This window comes from Nelusetta ayraudi, unplaced genomic scaffold, assembly GCF_046127955.1.
Source record: "Nelusetta ayraudi isolate G7.1 ecotype Tasmania unplaced genomic scaffold, CSIRO-AGI_Nayr_v1 ptg000135l, whole genome shotgun sequence".
NCBI classification, from domain to species: domain Eukaryota; kingdom Metazoa; phylum Chordata; class Actinopteri; order Tetraodontiformes; family Monacanthidae; genus Nelusetta; species Nelusetta ayraudi.
In genome coordinates this window covers 9052466-9074244 of record NW_027466185.1, presented here as the reverse complement: position 1 = coordinate 9074244, position 21779 = coordinate 9052466, and the positions used below count along the sequence as shown (strand labels likewise).

The following is a 21779-nucleotide window of genomic DNA, read 5'->3' as shown; positions in this document are numbered from 1 at the left end:
AGGACAACTGATATAACAGTGTTTCCGCTGCTTCCAAAAATTGCCTTCGCTGCCACAGTCGGGCTCCCGTGTTGGCAGGTAACCAGGTAAGTGAAAAAGGTCAGTGGTTCAAAAGCCAGATTAAACGTCAGCGCAGCCGGTGTCACCGAGTGCGCGGCGCCCCCGCGGCTCTCCTGAGCGTCTCTGTGTGTCTTCCGCAATCAGGTGGCTCGTTGTTATTATTGCTCATCTTCGTCACATTCTCCCCGCCACCCCGACCCGACCAGTGCGCACCCTGCCAAAGAATCACATCTGAAACTGAGGTATGCGTGTACAGGATTGTCGGCTGGACAGACGAGAAAATTGAAAAAAAGGTTTGGCTTTGGATGACTTAAGAAAACTCACATCTGCATAAAATGGAATTCTTTTGAAAAACGAAAACGGAAAGTTAGAAACAACCCTTCTTCAGATTGAAAAGCAGAAATACTCATGCTGCTTGGCAGCGGCGGTAGATATTCTGCAGAAGCCTCAGCGCAACAGTCGAGCGGGAGAAGTGCATGGCAGATGTATTTACTTGAAATTAAACGTAGCTGCCTCTGGTTTGAACAAGATTATCCTCTGTCAGAGTGACACAGATTAGGGCCGTGTGAGGACAGGTCTGTGATCCAGGGCTGTTCCATATATCTCAGGCAGAGGGGCGGAGGACGTCTCGGCATGCCCAGGTTATTTTGAAACCAACTTTGACAATTCCTGCTGGCCAAACGATAGAATGCAGGTTCTTGGCACTCCCTCGTTGTTTGAATAAAACGGCTATCTTGTTGTGTACATTTTGACATCATGAGACGAAGACGACGCCCAACAAAAAATGTCACATGACGTTATTGGGACATTGAAATGTTGTTGTTGTTGTTGTTATTGTTGTATTGTTGTTGTTATTGTTTGTTGTGGACAACCCACCCACTGCTGCTGGCTTTTGTTTCGATGAAAAGTTTGAGATGGAAATTCCCACTTCATGCTTCGGCTAAATGCCCTACTTTCATGATAAAATATGAAGGCATCACATCGTGAAAACTTACTGTATATCAAACCGGAAATTTCAACGGAAAGTTAAATATCCCAAACGTTTCTTGTGTACGTTGCATAAAATGTTTGCTGATTTGCAATGGCCTGAGCACTGACATGTCCCTCAGAAAGAAAACAACCTCTAGCAAGCGGTGTTGTTTTCTCTCACAGTAACTGGAAGATCTTCATGCTCCATAAACACTTGACAACATGTTGAAGATGGGCGAGAAATAGCGAGTGGCGCTGCGGCACAGGTAGAGTAGAGGGCAACGTACAAACAGCTCCTGCTGTAATTCTTGTGTTTCCCACCATGAATGTGACTGCGACCCGATGATGAGCTGCGACTGTTCTTTCTAAAGTCATTTACGTCTAGCGTCTATGACCACACGTGAGGGAAGCGGAGTGAGACGTGCCCCCCGGTGTTCAAATCAAACCTTGACGTGACAAATGTGTTATGACAACACACAAAAGTGAGCTGGCTTGCACATCTGCCATCGCGCCTCTCCGAAATTGATGAGTTGGACAGCTGGATTCATTACCCGCCTCCGCGCCGCCCGCTCGCCTCGCCCGAAAAATCGGGAAAAAAAGGAGAGCCGGGTTATTGATGTCGCAACGAGTCAATGCTCCAGAGCCGAACTGAATCAGGCGCCCGTGCCAGATTTGTTGGTTAAGACAGCGCATAGATTAACCGCTGCAGGCCGATTGCGCTGTTAGGGGCTTCGACGACACTTGCAGCAGGATATTTGCCGGGGAGACGTTTTTCAGCACTTGAAACTCAATTAAAGTCTCAAAGTTTTAGTGAGATCTCAGCCACTTACACGGCAGCGCCGTTTCTGCCGCGTCCCTTTAACGGTTTATTTATTCCAAATCAATTTGGATTTCCCCCCCCCCCCCCCCCCCTTGGCCTTGTTTTGTGTTGGCGATACATTATTGTGCAGAGAGCTCAGACTCACTTCCTCACAGGGTTTCATTTACGCTGTTGTGTCGCTGTCTCATTCGTTCTCATCTTGTGCTCACATTGTTGCATCAACAGTGGCCCAGTGGTCCGCACTGTCACCCCACAGCGAGAAGGTCGCAGGTTCAATTCCCACCGGGGGACTTTCTGATTGGGGGTCTGAATGTTCATCCTGTGCTCAAATCCCAAAGACGTGCACGTTGAGGCAACTGGTCCATGGTGTCACCCCGCCTTTGACCCAAGACAGCTGGGATATGACCCTGAGCGCAGGGTGAGCAGAGATTGAAAATGGATGGATGGACGGATGGGTGGTTGGATGGGTCGGTGGGACAAGATCAGCTGCGAACTGAATTGTGCATTAATTGAGAGCAGCCAGCAGATGTCAGATACCTGACATGGTGCACTGACGTTTATGAAATTACGTGTGAATGACTGGAGGCTCAACTTAGACGCTCTGGCGTGAAGACGGAGAACACAGAGGTGCGAGAGAGCGACCTCACTGCCCGTATTGATCTCCTCTGAATTGAATGCTTTGCATGACATGTGCCGCTTGGTGCCCGGCAACACAGATGCGGGCTACCTGCCGCGGCCGTCATGTCCGCTGTGTTCTCACTGCAAACAAATGGCCCCGATATCACAGCTTCTCCGTAGCCGATCTCACTCCGACATCAGAGTGCGCGTACGCGTATCCTAACAAAACGGCCCGCTGTTTGGAAAGAACAAGGTCTCGGTGTGACCGAGCGTCCGCCTGTTCGCAGCCTTATTGCACTTGGATTAAAACTCAGTTGGCAAACAACTCTCGCGCCTCTTTCACCGCGCCCACAAAATTAAAACTGTAAAGGTTATGCAAAGGTAGAAATGCTACAGCACACACACAGGCACAGACACAGGCACAGGCGCGTGCGTACACACACACGCACACGCACGGAAATCTCAGGGGCTATAGAAAGTAAACAGGATTATCTGGCTATCCCTCGCTCCACTGTAAACGGCCTGTAATGGCAGCAGTGCCTCTAAATCCTCCCATCTCTTTCTCTACCCCCCCGCCCGCCCACCACCCTCTCTTTTCTATTAAACAGGGAGGTTAATCCCGCCTCGGCCCCCCCACCGTCCCCATCCGACGCCCCCCCCACCACCACCCCACCACCTCTATACTTGTCCCCAGCGCCGTGGCCCGGGATAAGCTGTCAGAGCTGGGCTGCTGATAGTCCTCTCTGCTCCAGCAACCACACAGCCCGGACACAGAGAGCGGAGTGTGCGTCTGTGTGTGTGTGTGTGTGTGTGTGTTGCGTTCATTTCAATGGCTGCAGACTTGTGTGCTTCAAAGCGTGAGCGTCCGTTGGGGTGCCTTCAAGTGCGAAGATCCACAACAAGTCGATTTTGTTTGGCATACTTGACTGTGGCTGTGATTTCCGTGTCTGGTCAAATTAAATTTGTCTGTCTTCCCCAGCCTCCTCTTTTTTTTCCTTCATCAAAAAAACCCCAAAAAACAAAGAAAAAAAAAACAAAAAAAAAACCCAATCTGTGGACGCGACCATAAGCCAACTTTGCAGCACCCCAAAGCAACCGAGTGCAGCCAACGGTAGCCTGAGCAGCTCCTGACTGAGAGCCACGAACACACTGACCCACAGCTCCCGGCAGTGGGCTCTAATGGTGCGGCTGAAAGCTGAGGGATGATGGTTAATGACTAACACACACTTCACTATGTCAAAAAGAAAGTCAATGTGTTTCCCACTTCTGGTCCTCTCTCTCATCCGAAACGGCCGACCTGCCAGCTGTGGTCAATACTGTTCAGTCAGAGGAGGCGGAGTCAATGGAACTGGGTAACGCCGGCCGGAATGACTCAGTCTGGTTATGGATCACAGCCAATGAGGTTTTCCACACAATGGAAATGAATGTTTTTCCCTCCCTCCGAATTCCTGCAGTAGGTTGGGGACCCCTGTGAAGCCATTCAGGCTTAGAGGGACAAAATAATGAAAATGAGCATTAAGGTGCCTGGAGGCCATCACCTTTGTTTGACCCTGTTTATACAGAAGTAGATTTAGCAGCAGTGAGTCGTAGCCATGACCGGAGGAACAAGAGGAAAGAAGATCTTAAAGCCTGGAAAATTAGCTGTCCACACTGTGCTGTGTGTTCTTGATCATCAGCATTTGTCTTGCAACCATTCATGTCCAGTGTTGCTGTTCTAATAAAGCAGTGGGACAGAAATGGCAACCAAATGTTTAACTCTCCATTCAGAAATGACAAGCCTGGTAGAAAAGAGGGGATGCACAATTTTCATGCAATCAGCACCTGATCATTACCTTCGCACAACATGTGGAGAGGCTCCACAAATACACAGGGTTTACATCCAACATCCATTTGGCAAAGAGCCCAGAGGAAACATTCTGAATGGTGAATGGAAGGGTGACAAATCCCCTTCCATTCACTACTCGGCATCTGCTTTGCAGCTGCCAATTATTGTTGCAGCATAGCCAACAGCACCAGTAGCCCATCTGTAGCTACTTCCTGCTCCCTGATTGATCGCACCCATGTCCTGAGCGGCTGAAAAACAGGCTGCATTGCGGCTTTTCCACATGGATCTGCGAGAATTGAGATTTGGTTGTGATATGGTGACCTCATCATCACCGCCGGTCATGTGTCGCTCTGATCCCGAAATACTTTAAAGTCACTCCAAGTCACCCTGAGGACATAGAAGCAATAAGCAGGCGAGGACATGGAGACAGAGACAGCCACTATTTCAAGTGGATGGAGACGGCGTCCTTCATGGGGAAAACTCTTGAGGTGCACGTTGGTGCAAATCATGCACAAATGGCCGTGTTAAACAGCCGTGGGAGCTGAATATAGCATTTATAGCTTTAAAAAAAACATTTTCAGATGCTTCTGAATGCCAGATGACAACTGCGGCGCCCTTTCCGCGAGGAAGACGCCCGGTTGAATGACCTCCAGCTCAGCTTTGTCTTATGGCCAATTGTCTTCACACCAACAGCAGCCAAAGCTACAGGGCATCCACAGTTTTTGAACATCACATCGACCAACGGCAAAGCCTTATTTTTGGGTCAACGACACGGAAAGAGCTAAAACTGTTTGCCCATGAAACAAAAAAAAAACACAATGTTTTTTGCACGCTACATTCTCGGCCATGATCCAATTTATCGCGTCATCAAAACACGCAGCGCCGGAAACGGGAGGAAGGGCCACCTGGGGGAAAGTTACAGTTACCACAAGTTTTGCCGCCGCCTCTTTTAGATTCCCTGCTGTGAACTCGATGCAAAGTGCATGCGAGCGAAGCTCTTGACAATAACGCGTTGTGAAAATCAAAGAGTAGAGCCACGCGGTGAGCGCCGTGCGGAGGCAGCGCGTGTTTTCGCGGAGGTTACCCGGGGACAAGCGTCCGCATGAGCCCGCAGCTCTTTATCTGCGCTGCACGGATTGTTAATGCATTATTACTTCGTGCATAACATCTTCCTCTTCTTCCCCCGACTTCCCACCCGTCTCGGCCGACATCCCTCCGTCTCGCCTCCCGCTCGGCCCTGCCCCCGCCAGCCCAGGCTGTCAACAGCCTCTTTCAGTGCGGCAGAACATTTCCTTCCGTTCGTCACCATCACTTTTCATCCCCCCGTGACATGTGGAGGCCTTCCTACTGACGCGCACCGCCGCCTCGATTCGTCAGCCTCGCGCATTTAAAAGGACTGAGGCGGTCGCGCGGATCCTGATTTGGAGAATTTACTGTCACGTCCCGATGAGTGGACATTATCGTGGTCTTTTCTCGGGGTGCGGGCGAGCACGGAGGGCCAATTAGCAGCCATAGGCAACATGTTGGTAAACTCCCGATGGGCAAATGGGCTGCGGCGTTAAGTAAGAGCGACTGGGAGGTGTTAATATGTCGGGAGGTCGTGGAGGCAGGACGCCCGGGAGAGAGAAACGAGAGCCGACAGGAGGTCTAATAGACAAGATAAAAGGAGGAAGAACAGCAGGAAGATGATGGAAAAAAAAACACGGTGGGATGTTTATTGTAATGCATGACACAAATGGATCACGTCCATCTCAGATGAGGCATCATTAGAGCCACGGGGGCCTTTGAAAGCCATTCTGGTGCGATCCAGGAGTACATGCGATCGTATCAGGGCATGTCGGAGACGCCTCCGTTGAAACCATGCACGTAGTTTGTGCACGTCACATGCACAAACTACGTGCATGGTTTACAGAGGGAGGCTGCAGGTGGAATCACACATGGGTGCACTGACCTCTTTCTCTCACATGTCGCACAACTGTGACCTGCTGCACAGCTGCCACTCTGCGAGGTTTGGTCTAATATAGTAACATAGCGCAGCATTATCACTTGAGATCATATCAAGATCATATCTTGATCAATGTGGGTTTTCCCCCAGGGCCAGAGCTAATTACAAACCTGGTGAGCCAATAGCTCAAATAAGGCATCAGTATATCCTCTTATTTTTAGTATTTTTTTTCAAAGGAAAGACATGATATAATAATTACAACAAAACAAGAAACCAGACTGATTCCATTGAAATGACTCAGTTAATGTGGACATAAAACAATAAAATAACTTTTCTTAAGTGAATGCACGCCAAACTGTAAAAACATTAAAAAGCGATTTAAATTCTTAAATAAAGAAAAGAAAAAGAAAACATCAGTAGCGCACTCACCAGAGTCGGGGAATCTAGAGCTGATATGATGCCCTTTTGCTATTTAATCCTGATTATTTCCAAAGGAGACCCTGATGAAGAACGGACAACTACAACTCTGTGTGCAGACACTGCTACGCAACACTTAGACTTAAATTCGGTGCGTCAGATGAGTGACCTTACATTCAACCATTGTATAGCAATTCCCCTAAGAACACAGTCGATGGCAGCCTTCACAGCTCGTGTCCAGTTGGAACCCAACTAGATTAAACGCAGCCAGGTGCAGTGACGTGGTCATCACGAGGACCCCCACCACCTCCACCCAATCCCAAACCAGGTCCATTCGGCGGTGAGCTGGTGACTCACCGGGTCTTTAGCTTGCTGCGCTAGCACAGTGTAGGTGGAAATCCTGCTGCACAGGCATTTGGTGTGGACAGTAGTTGACGTGAGCGTTTGGCAGCCTTCCGTGCCCCAGTTTTCTGCGCCAGCTTCCCTGGAGGTGGGGAGAGACACAAGGGGACATGAGTGGTGACTGTGAAACACACACACACACACACACACACACACACACACACACACACACACACACACACACACACACACACACACACACACACACACACTGAAAGACACACAAACTGTCACATGACTTAACATGTCAATAGGAAACGTAACGAGGGACAGGCCCTTTTTCCCACAAGTTTAGCCGCTCTTTCTACAGGTTTAAATGGTAGCGATTGACACTCATGCACACCGACAGGCTCTTTCACTCTGCTGGCATTGAAAGCCAACGTCACACCACCACCACTTTAGCGAACAAAACATCTTCTTCTTACTCCTCTCCGCTAAACTGTTTGTGTGCCACCTTTTAAAAGAGGCACACAAAAGAACCAGAGCCTTTGAGACAAATTTAAAAAAAGGCCACTCTCACTTAGTGTAGGCTAAGTGCAGTGCGCACAAGACCAATCAAATCATGCACAATACCTAAACCCACCCAACCCCACACCAATATTGGGCCCACTTCCTTTCCCCAACCTTTACAACGTCACATCTCACCGAGTTGGAACACAGATCGATACAATTCTAACAAAAAATAATTAGTCTAGCAGTGCACAGCACAAACAAGCTTTGCGTGTAACCTCAGAAGCGTATTCAAACAAGCAACCTGTTCCTGAAAAGAGTTTTCCCCTGGATCGAACCACGTTTTTATGCAGCCGAGTCTGGAGAAAAACCTCACAATCATTTGCTGAGAAAATGGCAGCTTTTTGCAGAGGACACAGACGTATTCATCAGGATATGCAGCAAAACTGAATGAAAAGGAAAAAGCATTTATTTGTTTTGCTGCGTATCTGTCTGCACTGTTTGCTGTTTCAACGAGTTGCAGGAATTCCAGAATTGCTTCTGGTTGAGGGAAGTTGTTTCTTTAAGACCTCATTGCAAGGCATGTTTGGTGAATCTGCAGTAGATCACGCCATTATGGTGCGATCAATAAACAGGTGGCCTTAATTAAAAACGGCATCTTAGACTAATAGAAATTTGTCTTTTTTGGCTGAGCAAAATCAAACTTGTTTGAAAGAGTGACTCACAAACGAAACATCAGATTTGCTACTTTGCCTTTGCGCTCTCCCATTTGTGAAGCAGAGACGCTGAGCAGGGAGGCCAACGAGGATCGATCGATCAATCAGCATTTACACATAAAGCGTTGAGTCACATGCGAAGGTGATCCGACGTGCTTGGCGCAAGCAAAGGCAAAACCAACTGATCCCAACCAAGTGAAGATAGCGCGGGCGTCACTCACGCTTCAGCGGCCACGATAATTACCTCCTCTTGAGCTAATGGCAATGAGCGCTCTCCAGAGTGGATGGAGGGAAAAGGTTAGAAAGTGTTGCCCGTGTTGCAAAAAAATAGAATGAAAAATTCATTCACCACGTTGGGACCTGCGAGAGATTTGTATCATCCCATCAATCACGTCCATAAAAATATACGGGCCACCGTCCTGTGTGCAGCTCTGTATATCTCAGGTTTATCTGAATCTCGGGGGACAGATTTATCCTGTGAGAAATGATAAGAGGGGCTGTTGTATTTACGGCCTGTTGGGGGGAAACATCTTGATTAACCGCTGTGTGAAGGAGTCAACCGAAAGCTTAGGAATTCCGGGCCTGGAATCCAACGTCCGTCCCATATTTTCATTTGTACACAAATATGCAACGACCACGTGAACGCGCTTCTGTCTTCGTCTGTCTGTTTGCACCTTCGGAAGAAAAAAAAAAGTGTGTTTTGAACGATCAATTTTCCTTAAGGCGTCGCACGACACAATGAACATTGTGTTTGGTTTTGACAGACATTTTTGGAGGAAAGCAAGCAAGAGAAATGAGAGTAAAAAGTGAAATGATCAGCACCTTATTGATCCTTCTACCGCAGCTAGTTGTGCTCACGCAGACCTCGGATTCGCCAGGCCAGCGTTCTCGAGTCGAGATCTGACATTACAAGTGTCACGCGTTAATGTGATACCGGAGCGGTTGCAGCTCATTAGAGGGTAAGCGGATCCCTTTTGGACAGTTTTTTCATTTCCAGTGGCAAAAAAAAAAAAAAAGACAAAAAAGCACCAACAAGAAAAAATAAAAAAAAGGTTTTCTTCATCTGCACATTTTTTTTTTTTTTTTACGGTTATGGTGGAATACATCACTCAAAAGGAAAACCTATATCTGCCTTGATGGGCCACTCAAACGCAATCAGCGCGGCGTTGAATGATGGGATGGCGGCGGCGGCATCTAATTTCAGAAGTACACCTGAACTCAAAGTAAGGCACACAAAGTTAGACGCAGACGCACACACACACACACACACACACACACACACACACACACACACACACACACACACACACACACACACACACACACACACACACGCACACACGCACCTACTCAGAGGCACTCAATGCATAATGTCAGTAATGAGATGCGAATGCCGTTCCCTGATGATCATCATCTGCATGCTGACACTTCAAAGACTGAAGATCGGAAAACGAGTCGCAGCGGCGACGAGCGCAGACAGCTCTGACAGGTAGCAACATGGTGCACAGCTTCTGGGGGGGTACGGTGTGGTGTGCATGCCCATTTGTGTGTGTGTGTGTGTGTGTGTGTGACTGAGCACAGACAGAGAGCACTTAATGCACCTGTTACACTTTTTTCAGGACATTTATACAAAGTATGCGCAACTACTTATTTATTTATTTATTTATTTATTTATTTATTAGGATAGGTTAGCACTGTCGCCTCACGGTCAGAAGCTTGTGGATTGAATCCCTGGGACTGGGCTCTCTGAGTGAAGTTTGCTTGTTCTCCCTCTGTGTGGATGGGTTTTCTCTGGGTACTTCTGGCTTCCTCCCACAGTCCAGAAACTTTGCACGAGAGGCAAATCGGGAAGCTCAAATTGGCCGTGGGAGTGAGGACGACCTGTTGTTTTGTGTCTCCCTATGTGGCCCAGCAATAAACAGGCAACTTGTGACTTGCAGCCCATCACTCGCCCTATGACCTTTGGAAAAAGGCTCCAGCAAACCCCCACAAGCGCGTACAGAAGGTGCATGATATCCTCTGAAAAATATGCGTAGTTGGAATATGATAAAGTTTAGGCTGAGAAAAAATAATTATAAAAAAAAAAAGAAAATGCACTTCTCTGTGGAAATTCCTCGACAGGCCAAGTACAGCGCTAGCGAACAGTTTTTTGTGTCGCCTCATGCCTGCGCACACATGTGAACGTCAGCGGCTCGACGGAATGAAAGGAAACGTCGCATTCTAATCCGCTCATTTATAACTCATGGCGAATGCTAATGTGATAGCTGGCGTCTCGGCAGCCTAATTGAGAACAACAGCCCGTCAGCGGGGCGACACGCGTCGACGCCGGCAGTCGGCAAGGAGGTTAAACCGGTGACAAACTGCGCCGAGGCTCCCAGCGGGGAATCGACGCCCATGAGGCACAAATGCATGCGTGACCTCTTTTGCTTTGTGTTTTTGTTGTTTTTTTTGTTTCGTTTTTTGGCAGCCCGACCTCGAGTTTAATTGATGGCTGAACCTCGGCTGCTTCGGAGAGCATCGACGTCTTTTTGGCACCCCCAAAAAAAAAGAAAAAGAAGGAAGGAAGGAAAAAAAAAGAAAGAGCTGGCAACAACTTCAAATTTATGCCACCCACAAACTTGCAGCAAAAAAAAAACAAAAACAAAAAACTCTGATCTCTCGCTGGTGCTGCACAATTACGACGGGCGAGAGATGCACTGCCACTGCGGGTCCCGCTGGGCACAGTGAAGAACTAGATTGTTGCCAGTGCGGTGGTGGAACAAAAGAAAAAAAAGGTGAAAAAATAACTTTGGTAGGGAACTAAAATAGGCCTGGAGGCACTAGTGTCTCCTCTTTACATATAAAGCAGGTAGCAGATGAACAAACAACAACAAGGTGCCGTGTCAGTACAGTTGGCAAATGGGCTCCGGTTCCTGGATATATATATATATATATATATATATGTATATATTCAAAAGACATGAACCTGGTGTTATGGAAACAACTGTTCAAACAGCTAAACACAGCAAACAGCACTGTAATGAGCGCATCTGCTGTTTGGTTTCCGCTTCTTGGGGGATTCAGATTCTCTTTAAATAATGTCTGAGGTGGCTCAGGCTCTGGCAGGTAGTTATCCAACAGAGGACATGGGCGTAGCCCGATCTGCTTCAGCCACCAGTTTAAACATCATTATTTCCTTTGTTTCCCCCTGTTTTCAACCCACTGCGCTGTGTACTGTTATAGCCCAGTTTTATTTCCCCATTGAAAGTCCAACCACATTCTGCGACTCTGAGCCGTGAGCAAAAGGACTACTTCCGGAAAATGCCACCAACCAGCCAAGCTCGCCCCTCGGACCCCGCCCCGCCTTCACTCCCGTCCCCTCCAGAGAACTCGTATCCAGTTTCCTGTCTTGCCATGTTCGACTTTGAAGGGAAAACAAAAAGATCCTTCACATTACGCATACTGCTGAAAGCCATGCCAACGTGCAATTTTGCATCAAAGTTGACGCTTTTTCACGATAAAAAGGAGAAAGACGGCATTTAGTAATGAGCCTGAACAACACAACAACAAGGTCATTAATGGCGGCTATTTCGTAACGCCACTCTAGTGAAAGCCGGGACAGCGTAGCGAGGCGGTAATTAAGGGGTGTCAGAATATTATGTGACGACGGCAGCACAAATTACGTTTACGACTTAAAGCAGAATTCCTGCTGGCAAATTCCAATCGACTACGGTGAACACGGGACACGTGTACATTTTAATTTGCTGCATATCCGCTTCGCCTCGTTTTCAACTGTAAACTTGTAGACGAGAGCTGGCGGCAGCTGGGAACCCTAGCGAACGCCCTCACTGTGTTTGACAACAATGAGTAATCACTGCGATAACATTTTTCCATTTTTCCAATCAATAGACAAATAATTAGGAACGCTTCGATTGATCGGCTGCCAATTGTAATCGGCCAATATTCCGACTCCTGGCTCGTGGTCTCAGAAATGGCCGGTCTGGAAGTCCAATGAGTGCCATTAATCAAGTCAAAAGTTTTTCTTCTTCACTCTCCAACTATCTCACTCGCTTTTCTCTGCTATTTTCCCTCATTTAAATTGTGAAACGTAGAGGATGCATATCTCTTTATGTTGTTTTTAATTATTCTACGGTCTGAATTCAAAAACTGTTGGAAAACAGAAAAGCTACAGCGCTGCCTTGATCCTTCGACCTTGGGCCGCTTGCGTGGTTTCGCTGCGCACATGTGAGAGCAGATCACTGAAATCATGGCAACAAATGACTGTTAAAATCAGTATGGAAACAGTAATAATAGAACTCCTTGCTTGGCGTTGACCAATCAGCCAATCCCGCTACCCAAGATCGTGACCCAGAGCCCCTGACCAACAGCATCCATCCAAATGACGCGGCAGCAGCAGCAGCAGCAGCAACAGCAACAACGGAAAATAAATAAATAGGAAAAATACTTCCTGAGCAACCGCATAAATTGACCTTTTATGTCCACTGAGAATAAATTGGCACCAACCCTTGAATGAAAGGGCAGCGCTGTGAAAGCCAATTGCAGGCCATTATGAAAAAAAAAAGGTTAAACATGCCTTGAATCCTTAAAAAACCAAGGGGCTTGATGCAGGTTGTCTCGTGGACGGAAAGTCTCGGACAAAATCGACAGCACCATCTGCCTCGCAGGCGGACACGGAGGGCATCGTGTTGCCAGGTTTCCTTATCAAAAAGGACCAATTATCTCGCGGGTGGCGTCGACGTGTAATGAGGAGGGCGTGCGCTTGGAGGAAAACAGACGCAGATGCCCATTCAGCCTGCGGATGCTGTTGTAATGTATGTGGTGGCCATATGCGGCGGCGTTGCAGGAGAAACGTTCAGAGCTGCCGTTCATGTCGATCATCATCGCGACAATTAGCAATATCAGCTAACTTAGGTTGCCAGCTGAACGGCGTCAAGACCAACACGGTCGATGGCTAAAGCCCCAGAGGGGCGGTTATCAGGGGGGAAAAAGAAATTCCAGCATCCATTTTTTTTTTCCATTTCTCACTCACTGGTCATTACGGGCGACGCGTGCCGTCACAAATCGGTCGATTTGTGGTCAAGCAGAAGCCGGTGCGCAAAGGAGTTAGCGTTGAGAGAGTAAACAGGGGGAGTGACGAGGCAAACGGCGGTAAATGCAAAGAGATGAGGAGGCGCCGAGGGATGACAAAAGGATTTCGCACATCGGCGGAGATCAAACGAATGGAACACACAAAAAGCCAGATCGGAGAACACTTTGAAGTCAAACGAGCTCTAAAGGATTCGGAGACAGGAGCAGTTCTAACACTAAATAAAAAAATAAAAACACTGAACTTTAGCACCGATTTTGCCGTGTTCTTTATTTCTTTGACGACGACTCCAATTACGGCCCTGGTCGAAAAGGCAGCGAGAGTCCCCCAGGAACCGACTCGGGGCTAATATTAAAATTATAGATTCCGTGTAATATCTATTGCACGTTGCAATGTAAAGGCCAGTGAATAGAAATCAAAACAATTTGACGTGGCACAGGAGAATCAAAGGTTGGCTACATGCAAATGCCATACCACGCTAGGACACACGAGGAAACAAAACATTATTAGTGTGAGTATAATATTGAGGTGACAAAATGGTCAATTGGGAAAACCGTTGCTCCGGTTTCCACCCCGAGAACCTGCTCATCCATTTGCTTTCTTTGCCCAATTTAAACAGAAAGTAGTTTCAATCAGCTTTAAAAGCCTTTCGCTGCCATAGGCGCCTACAACCAGGGGGCAACTGATGTTTTGCTGCTCTTGAAAGCCCAAGAGAAAAAGACAAAGTGGTAACAGAGGAGCGCAGCAGCTAGACTCGCTGCTGCTGCTCATGAGTTGTGCTGTAGTCGCACTAGCGACGGTTTTGTCCAAATTGCTCGTCGGAATGAGGCATAGAAGAAGAAGAGAAAAGAAAAAAAAAACAATAATAGATGTGGACTGAGAGTGAGTTAAATGCCACCTAGTGGCGGGTCAAGGGGCAGTGGCGTGTGGGGGAAGGGTGTGGTGAAGCAAGACACCACAGCTGCTCTGAAAGACAGATTGAATAGCGGTCGAACAACAGTGATATGTTGTCTGGTCTGTCTAGCGGAAATTGCGAAAGAATCAGTGAAATGAATCCTGACTTACAAACTGAATTAGTTTTTTTTTATGGATTTGTAATAAATTGAGTTTGTTGGAATTGGGATGGGACTAGATAAGCATTTGCTTCTTCCTATTCTATTTCAGGACACAAAGAAAGGAGAATAAAACAAAGGGAGAAATGAATTTTGTATGAATAGCAGTTTGTTTTCTGTTGTTTCTTTGAGTTGGTTTTGTTTACATAATCTGAAAGTTTGTTTTTCGTATTTTTTTCTTAAATTGCTCAAAATAAAATAATGATAATACTACTACTACTAATAATAATAATAATACTATATACATATGTATATATATGAGTTCTGAATGATCCATAACATCAGATGGAGTCACGTTGGTGGAGTACATTGCACATCATAAAAAGGTCACCCAGCGAGGCAACAATATATCTACAACCTTCTCTCGATGCTTCCTTTCCTTGTGCAGTATCCCAGCCGGCTGAACGTCCTGTACACAATAACCTTTTTCTGTTGTTTTTGAGTATTCCTTCCGGCTGACAGAACCTATTCAGGTAACACGGCACTTCCTGGACCACCAGGGAAGCCCAACTGCACTTCCACCCAGAGGCGGCACCTGTTGGCCTTTCACTTCTCCTCACAGTCGGCGAATCACTGAGGCGTATCTTCACATGACACTCATCCCCAAAAAAAAAGAAAGAGAATCATCTGTACTCGCTCAACCCTCCTCACCACCTATTAAGTGGGATGGATGGAAAACATGTCGACGATAAGAGCTCCCCCCCCCCTGAATGTAGGCCAGCCTTTGCATTTTAGTGCATGTGCGTCCGCAGGAAAAAAAAAAGGGATATGACCCAGATATTGAGTGTGTAAAAACTAAGCTTCCCCCCTCTTCCTCGGCTCTGACTGCTGCAAAGACGGATCTTTCAACCCAAGAACATGCTGCAAGATTATCTAAAGCTTGCTGTGATGTTTGAGCACGTGTACAGCACACCACTTTTCAAATATCACATCTGTTGGGCTGCTACTTTAACATTAAAGATTTTAATGTAGTGAGGGAAAAGAAATACATATCACCGAAACACAAAATATATCTGAAGATATTTCTATCTTGGGAAATATCCCCATAAAAACACACGATTAATGCAGTCATCAAGTCCAAAGTTGATTCACGCTTGAAGTATATTTGCGAGGATTCTCGCCGCAGAACTATTTTGAATTTGTGTGAGCCTGTCACATGAAACCCGACTCCTTGCTTCCTCGCCTCATTCTCGTGTGAGCGCGCCGCTTTGCCACTGACCTCCGCTTCCCCCAATCTGCTCTCTGGCGTGGGCATGAGCTAATTTATAAGCTTCTTTTCCCCGGGATTATCTTTCTTCCTGGTGTGCAACCTTGTCAGCGAACAGTGGGAAGAGGGGAACAGGTTTCCTCCTAATGCTATAAATGGCCCGATGCCCTGCATGCTGTGGCTTGATACGGCCGGAGAAAGTGGCCCGGCTGTAAGGACTCAACATTAATCTCGCTCCCATGTCGGGGAAAAGTTGAGGAACGCCTCCTTCCCCCAAAGTTGGACCTCATGGATGACGCAGGGATCCTCTGGAAGCCGCATATTTTCTGAGATCCTTGCCAAGAAATTTAAAAGAGGAGTTCGGAGCTGGTGAACTTAAAATAAGCACTAGCACAGTGCCCTACTCCGCACACAAGCCACTACCAAATAGGATAACGTTAATGAGAATATAAGCAGAAGGCAAAAGGCGAATACACTTAAGTCCGAGTCGGTGCAATTTCTGCCCAAGCAAGTGAGCAAGCAAATAAACACAATGACCTGAGGTTGCTGCATGTTAACGAACGAGAGGATGTTACTCACCCGGTGGTCCTTCCAGCCTACAGGTCGGGGCTGCGTTATTTCCCAACGGCAGCAGTAAGCTGTAAGTGTGTAATCAGCGCCAGTGACTGCAACTGTCCAGCACAGCGTCCGAGGCAAACTGCATTTTAAAAGGGCCGCAGCGCTCCACTCCACTCCCACATGTCACATGGTGGCGCAATCAATAATAAAAAAAAACAACAATCTACCTAAAAAAAACAAAAAAAAAAACAAGCTAACCTCATTTCACACAACTACATCAGCCTTTTTGAACAAAAGCGGCCCACCTTGCTTAGATCCTGTCACTTTAACGGAAATCTAAGGAGAAAAGTTCCTCGCAGCGTCTCTTGGAACCAATCTATTCACGTAAGCGCCCTGATTTCGGCCGTTCCCAACGAAGACCTGAGCGCTCTGGGGGAGGAGGATCCACCATGTCAACCCTTCCCTTGAGGACGGCTGGGGTCGAGGTGGGGGAGGGGAGGGAGGAAAAATACAAACAAATCCGAGGTCCCGTCTACATCAGAGCCGGCGTGCGAAGCCCCCCACGCAGCCGACCTCCCTCTCGCCGCGAGAGCGACTAGCTGGGTGACACAGTCTTGATCCCTTCTGTTCGGTCAGATGGAAAAGTGGAGCAAGCCCGATCCGCCATCCACCCTCCCTCCCTCCCCCTCCTGCCCTCCTCCTCCTCCCGGTGGTTGCAGTGTTAAGTGCGTTAGCGTGTGTCGTCCCTGACACAGGACTGCGGGGAGATTAGCAGGACTGTCGCAAAGTGCTAAATGGTGCGGCAGCAGGTTTTTTTTTTTCTTTTTTTCCCCAGTTGTCCAGGGTGCAGGGACATGGCGTAGATATGGAAAATCCACATTTTTCTTTTCTTACCATGCCCCACCCCCCTCTCTCTGCAGGGGGTCTTTGCTGAGGATATGATGCTGCTTTGCAAGAAGCAGCTTTGAAAAGAAAGAAAGGAAACAGGCAAGACCAGATAAATGTGTGCTCCTTTGCAGAGTCACAGTCTCGAGTGCAGCCTTTCAACTAAATGTAGCAATGACAATTGCAAAAAAAGAAATCCGGTTTGCCTATTTAAAGCAAGGATGACTTTGCTTGTTAGTGTACACTCACCGGCCACTTTATTAGGTGCTCTTGCTAGCAATAGGGTACTTAAGGAAGTCTGCCGACTCTGACCTCTGACCCCTGAGATTTGCTACAAACAAGCGGTCGTGGATTTAAAATAGCGGGCGACCAGTGCATGAGCAACACAGTGAGAAACTCTTCCAGTGAACTGCGATATCAGCATTAGCCAGTAGACTGATTCTTCCAGCCGCAGATTGTCCACTGCTTTGTGAACACAGTCTGTTTTCTCCAGGAACTTATGCTGGCCAGACAAAGTTCTTTTTCTTTGTCGACTCGCATCCATCACAAGATCGGGAACAATTCTGTCATAACACCGAGGAGAAACTTTTAGAATGCGCGGCGGGTTGCATTCATCGGCAGCCGCTGGAGACCCGGGGGACAGATTGGTGGGGGAAAAAGGGAAGCGAGCCAAACAATACACTCAGGTTATCTGTTTTGCCCCATTAATGCGCATGCTTGTTTGCAGAACAGGAGTGATAGACGGCGCACAAACGGCCCTCGTCTGCCTGCCAATGCGGCAACAAAAAAAAAAAAAACAGCGTTGCACCTGCACTTGGCCCGTCGCCCCCGTCTCCTCCGCCCCCGTCTCCCAATGTTTCATTTTTTTTTGCTGAATTAAATGCGCAACTCTGGCCAGCATTGAGGAGTTTGAGTTGCGATAGTTTCTTGGCAGATCCCGCACGGCGCCGCCTTTGACTTTTCACTTCATTTTACGGACGAGACATGCCAAAAAAAAAAAAAAAAAGCGAAAGCAGACAGCTGTGCCAAATCAGCCTCCACTTGCTCTGCGCGTCGGGTCGCCCGCTGCAGGGGTGGCTGATGGGAGTGAGTGAGGGTCGGGTGGTCTGTTAGCCACTGATCCCTGATCAAGATGAAGACGACTGGGGATTAGAAATGGGATTAAGTGACTCGCGGGCTTAACAGCCCGTCCATAAAATCCTTCCGCATTGCGAATATTAACATCCATCCCTCCGCTGTCGGGCCACACTTTTAAGCACATTTTAAAATAATCTCGCCGAGGGGAAGCCGCTAACGCACACAAGCAGCGGGGGCGGCGTCTCGTGATGGTGAGACATCATGGGGAAAAGAACAACAGAAAAACCGAGGACGCTTTGCTCTTTTTCAGAGAACGAGCGAAAGAGCATGCGGGGCGGAGGCACATGTGCAGTCTATCGTGGCCATTCATTATGCAGCGGATGTGAGATGTTAGTGCTGGGCTGCAGAGCGCGAGCATGCGCACGTGCACGTCAGCCCTGATATCCCGCGCCGGGGGGCGGAGCGAGGGGTCAGAGCGCCGAGATCGCCGGAGGCAAGGTCAGCCGCCGCAGCGCCAGGAGAAGCCCGACGGCTGCCGCCGAGGACGGAAGGAGAGGGAAAATTAGAAACCCGCCATCAGAACTCGAGGTTCTGGACTCGTTTTTTTTTTAGTTGTTGTCGTTCCTTGTGAGCGCTGACTGCATCTGAGCTTGCAGAATGAATGAGTTCAGGAGACAGGCAGGACAGGGGAAGGAAGGCAAGGGTGGGACGGCGAGCGGCGCAGTTTGGGTGGGCAGATGGTGGCGGCATATGGGCCTGTTAGGGGCAAAATAAATAAATAAACACTCCAACATTATTACTAAGACGAAACTGCGAGCGACACAAACTTTGCCAGGCTGGAGGAGAGCAGCGGAAATGGCTGGAGAAACCGCACGGAATGTGACGCGGGTCACCACAGCGGCGTGTGCGTGGGCAGTTGTACTACCTTAAGCTAAGCCCCTCCCACACCACCCAATCCTGCCAATCTAGCCACCGTAGCATGCCGACACGTACGCAGAAGCTAATATGCCACAGTGGCGTGCTTAACGGGAACTGCAAAACTGACATCTGCTCCTTGTTTAGAGTTTAGAGGAAGGATTTCAACTTGTTTGTGTAACCGAACCCCAGAACCCCCCCCCCCCAAAAAAAAAACAAAAACAAAAAAAACAATGTTGAGGATAGCATGAGCAGCTGAATCCATCAAAGATGCAGAAGAACACCCTTGTTTCTGCTGCCTGTGGCCTACTGAATAAGGGATTTGCTGCCTACTGTGGGGAGAGAAAGGATCTCTTTAAATCCTTCGCTCATTTTGGAGCAATTAACTAGCTAACATGCTAACATGAGCAAATGTAAGAGCAGGATCATTTTGTTTTAATTAGAAAAGATGACTCAGCATTAGCTTAAAACACACTGATATGCTGTTGCTTGACTGTACGTTTCCTTCATCTGAACTGTCAACATGTGCACTGCTTCATTTGCGGCTTAAATAATAAAATATTAATGGGGATAATATAATTAAATATCAGTAAAGAAGCTATCCGGTGGTTATTGTTGACCTTCCTGCTTACCTCTCTCGGGGACATTCTTTTCTATAAATTTCTTTGGAGTGATACTCACTGATACAGCTGGAAACTCCAACACATTCAAAAAGACGAATGCTAAACTTTGAGAGGAAGCACAGTGATAAAAAAAAAAAATAGGCTTAGCGAGGGTTAACGGTGATGGAGCTTCAGGCCTTTTCATTAAATACGACATGCCTCAAGTTTATATTTCGCATCCTCTCTTGTTTAGCGCGAGGGTGCGTCTGTCGGCATCAGTAGCGCCTGCCTGTCCGGCTCGCTCTCCATGAACCTCTTATACTTCTGCAGCCTCCATCGAGCCGCTGCTGTGTTTGCCTTCCCTCGGTGCCGGCTATCTATACATTCTCCACCTCTTGTCTGCCCCCTGCTCAAACTCAAAGCCCGGTAAGGCGGACAGCCAGGTTGAGAGAGGTGATATCCTCCAGCAAACAACTGAGCCGCTTTGTACAACGCGTTCTCCGTCCGTATCGGCCGCTCCGCTTCCTGCCTGCCGCCGCTCGACATCGAAGACAAAGAGGGCGACGGAGGAGGTTTAAAAAAAAGAGATGGAGGGACTCAGAAAAACGAGAAACGATTGCTTTGGCAGAAAACAGAAAGCAGCGTCTACGCGGATAAACAACACGTGACGAAAACCAATTTCATGTTTTGCTGCAGTTTTGTCTGTGTTTTCACATTAAAGCGCGTCACTTCGCTTGGCTTCGACGCTTCAAAGGGCCGCCGCTGCATCTGCGCACCCAAACAACACGTTGTAATGACTATCAGGCCGTTTGACACTTCGAGAAACGAGTTTGCGTTAAGACCCAGACACAAATAAACCCCTCCGAGATCAGCAAAAGGCCACTGCCTGTCAGCTAAAGAGAAGAAGATGAATGTCACAAATGGAGGACGTCGTTCAATCAGCGGGCGTCCTCGGCCGCCCGACGGCGGCGTCTCTCTGGAAGATGAGAAAGTTTTTGCTTTTGGTGGTGTTGAAACATAAACAAAAAAGGGATAAACAGCTCAACGCCCCAAAAATCTTGCAGCACTGTCTGGGCCGTGTTTACTAAAATCCCTCTCTGCATGCATGCGTGGAGGAGGAGGAAGAGGAGGAGGAGGAGTATGCCAAACTGAGTTGTTGTCATCTATCTTTATCGGAGCAAAACAGAGCAGATGGCCACACGCCAAATTCAAATCGGAAGATTTATTGTCAAATTAATTCTCCTCGGACTAATCACCAGGAATGCAGTTTAACGGTGAAATAGTAAGTGGACACAACTAGAAGTAGCTCTGCCAGCAAAGTCACGGTAAAGTAAAGAAGATGCATGAAGGTCGAGATGCAGTTTGTATGGAAATAAAACCCAAGGCTCCATTTAGATTTTTTTCAAATCATTAAATCTATTTAGACCTGATGTGGTTTGTTGTGTTTGTTTGCAACAACTGCAAGACCAAATGAATGAACCGATTAATTTGCATTCTCAAACACTTTTCTACCCCTACAACTTAACAAACACCACTATTAGCTTGAATGCTAACGGCATGACTTTCTCAGCTGCGCAAAGCGGTCGCCGACTGAGTGCCGCAACGTACAAAAGTTGCATCAGAAGTCCCTGTGAGCTCGTGACCTGGATCCGAGCCCTGGCTTAATGGTTCTGAACAAATCAGGCTTTACATTGACCAGAAAAAGAAGAGGGCCGATCGCTAAGTGGGTTAACAGTTAAAACATCAGGATCAATTGTGCTGGTTTACATTATGTGGCTCGACTACGCAGATGACCGTCCGCCGATCGTTTCGCAGAGTCGGTGGCCTACATAGGCAGGAAACTGTCGTCGGTGAGGTCACACTAGTCCGTTTAACCCAAAGCTCAATGTGGGACATGCGGTTTTGACGCGTTTCCCGCTCGGCGCCAGGCGCAACGCGGCCCGGGCTAGTCCGCTTGCTAACCTAGGGGGGAAAACTCAGCGCAGCGGTGGCCTTCTGACTGATGTCGCATTGAAATTCTCTGCAACACAGAGAAAATGGTGTTTGTTCTCATTGACTAATCTAATTAGCACAAACACGGGCAACTTCATTAGTAGCGTTTTCACTTCATTAATA

At 47.7% G+C, this 21779-nt stretch overlaps 1 protein-coding gene across 14 annotated transcripts in view; it reads right to left on the bottom strand.

The window, feature by feature from the left end:
- adgrb2 (adhesion G protein-coupled receptor B2) overlaps positions 1–21779 on the bottom strand; it is a 201803-nt gene that overhangs the window by 50266 nt on the left and 129758 nt on the right. For all 14 annotated transcript variants that reach the window (XM_076011343.1, XM_076011341.1, XM_076011347.1 and 11 more), the window contains one exon: positions 7012–7138. In XM_076011343.1, the coding sequence (XP_075867458.1) occupies positions 7012–7138 (127 nt within the window). The remainder of the gene's footprint in view (positions 1–7011; positions 7139–21779) is intronic.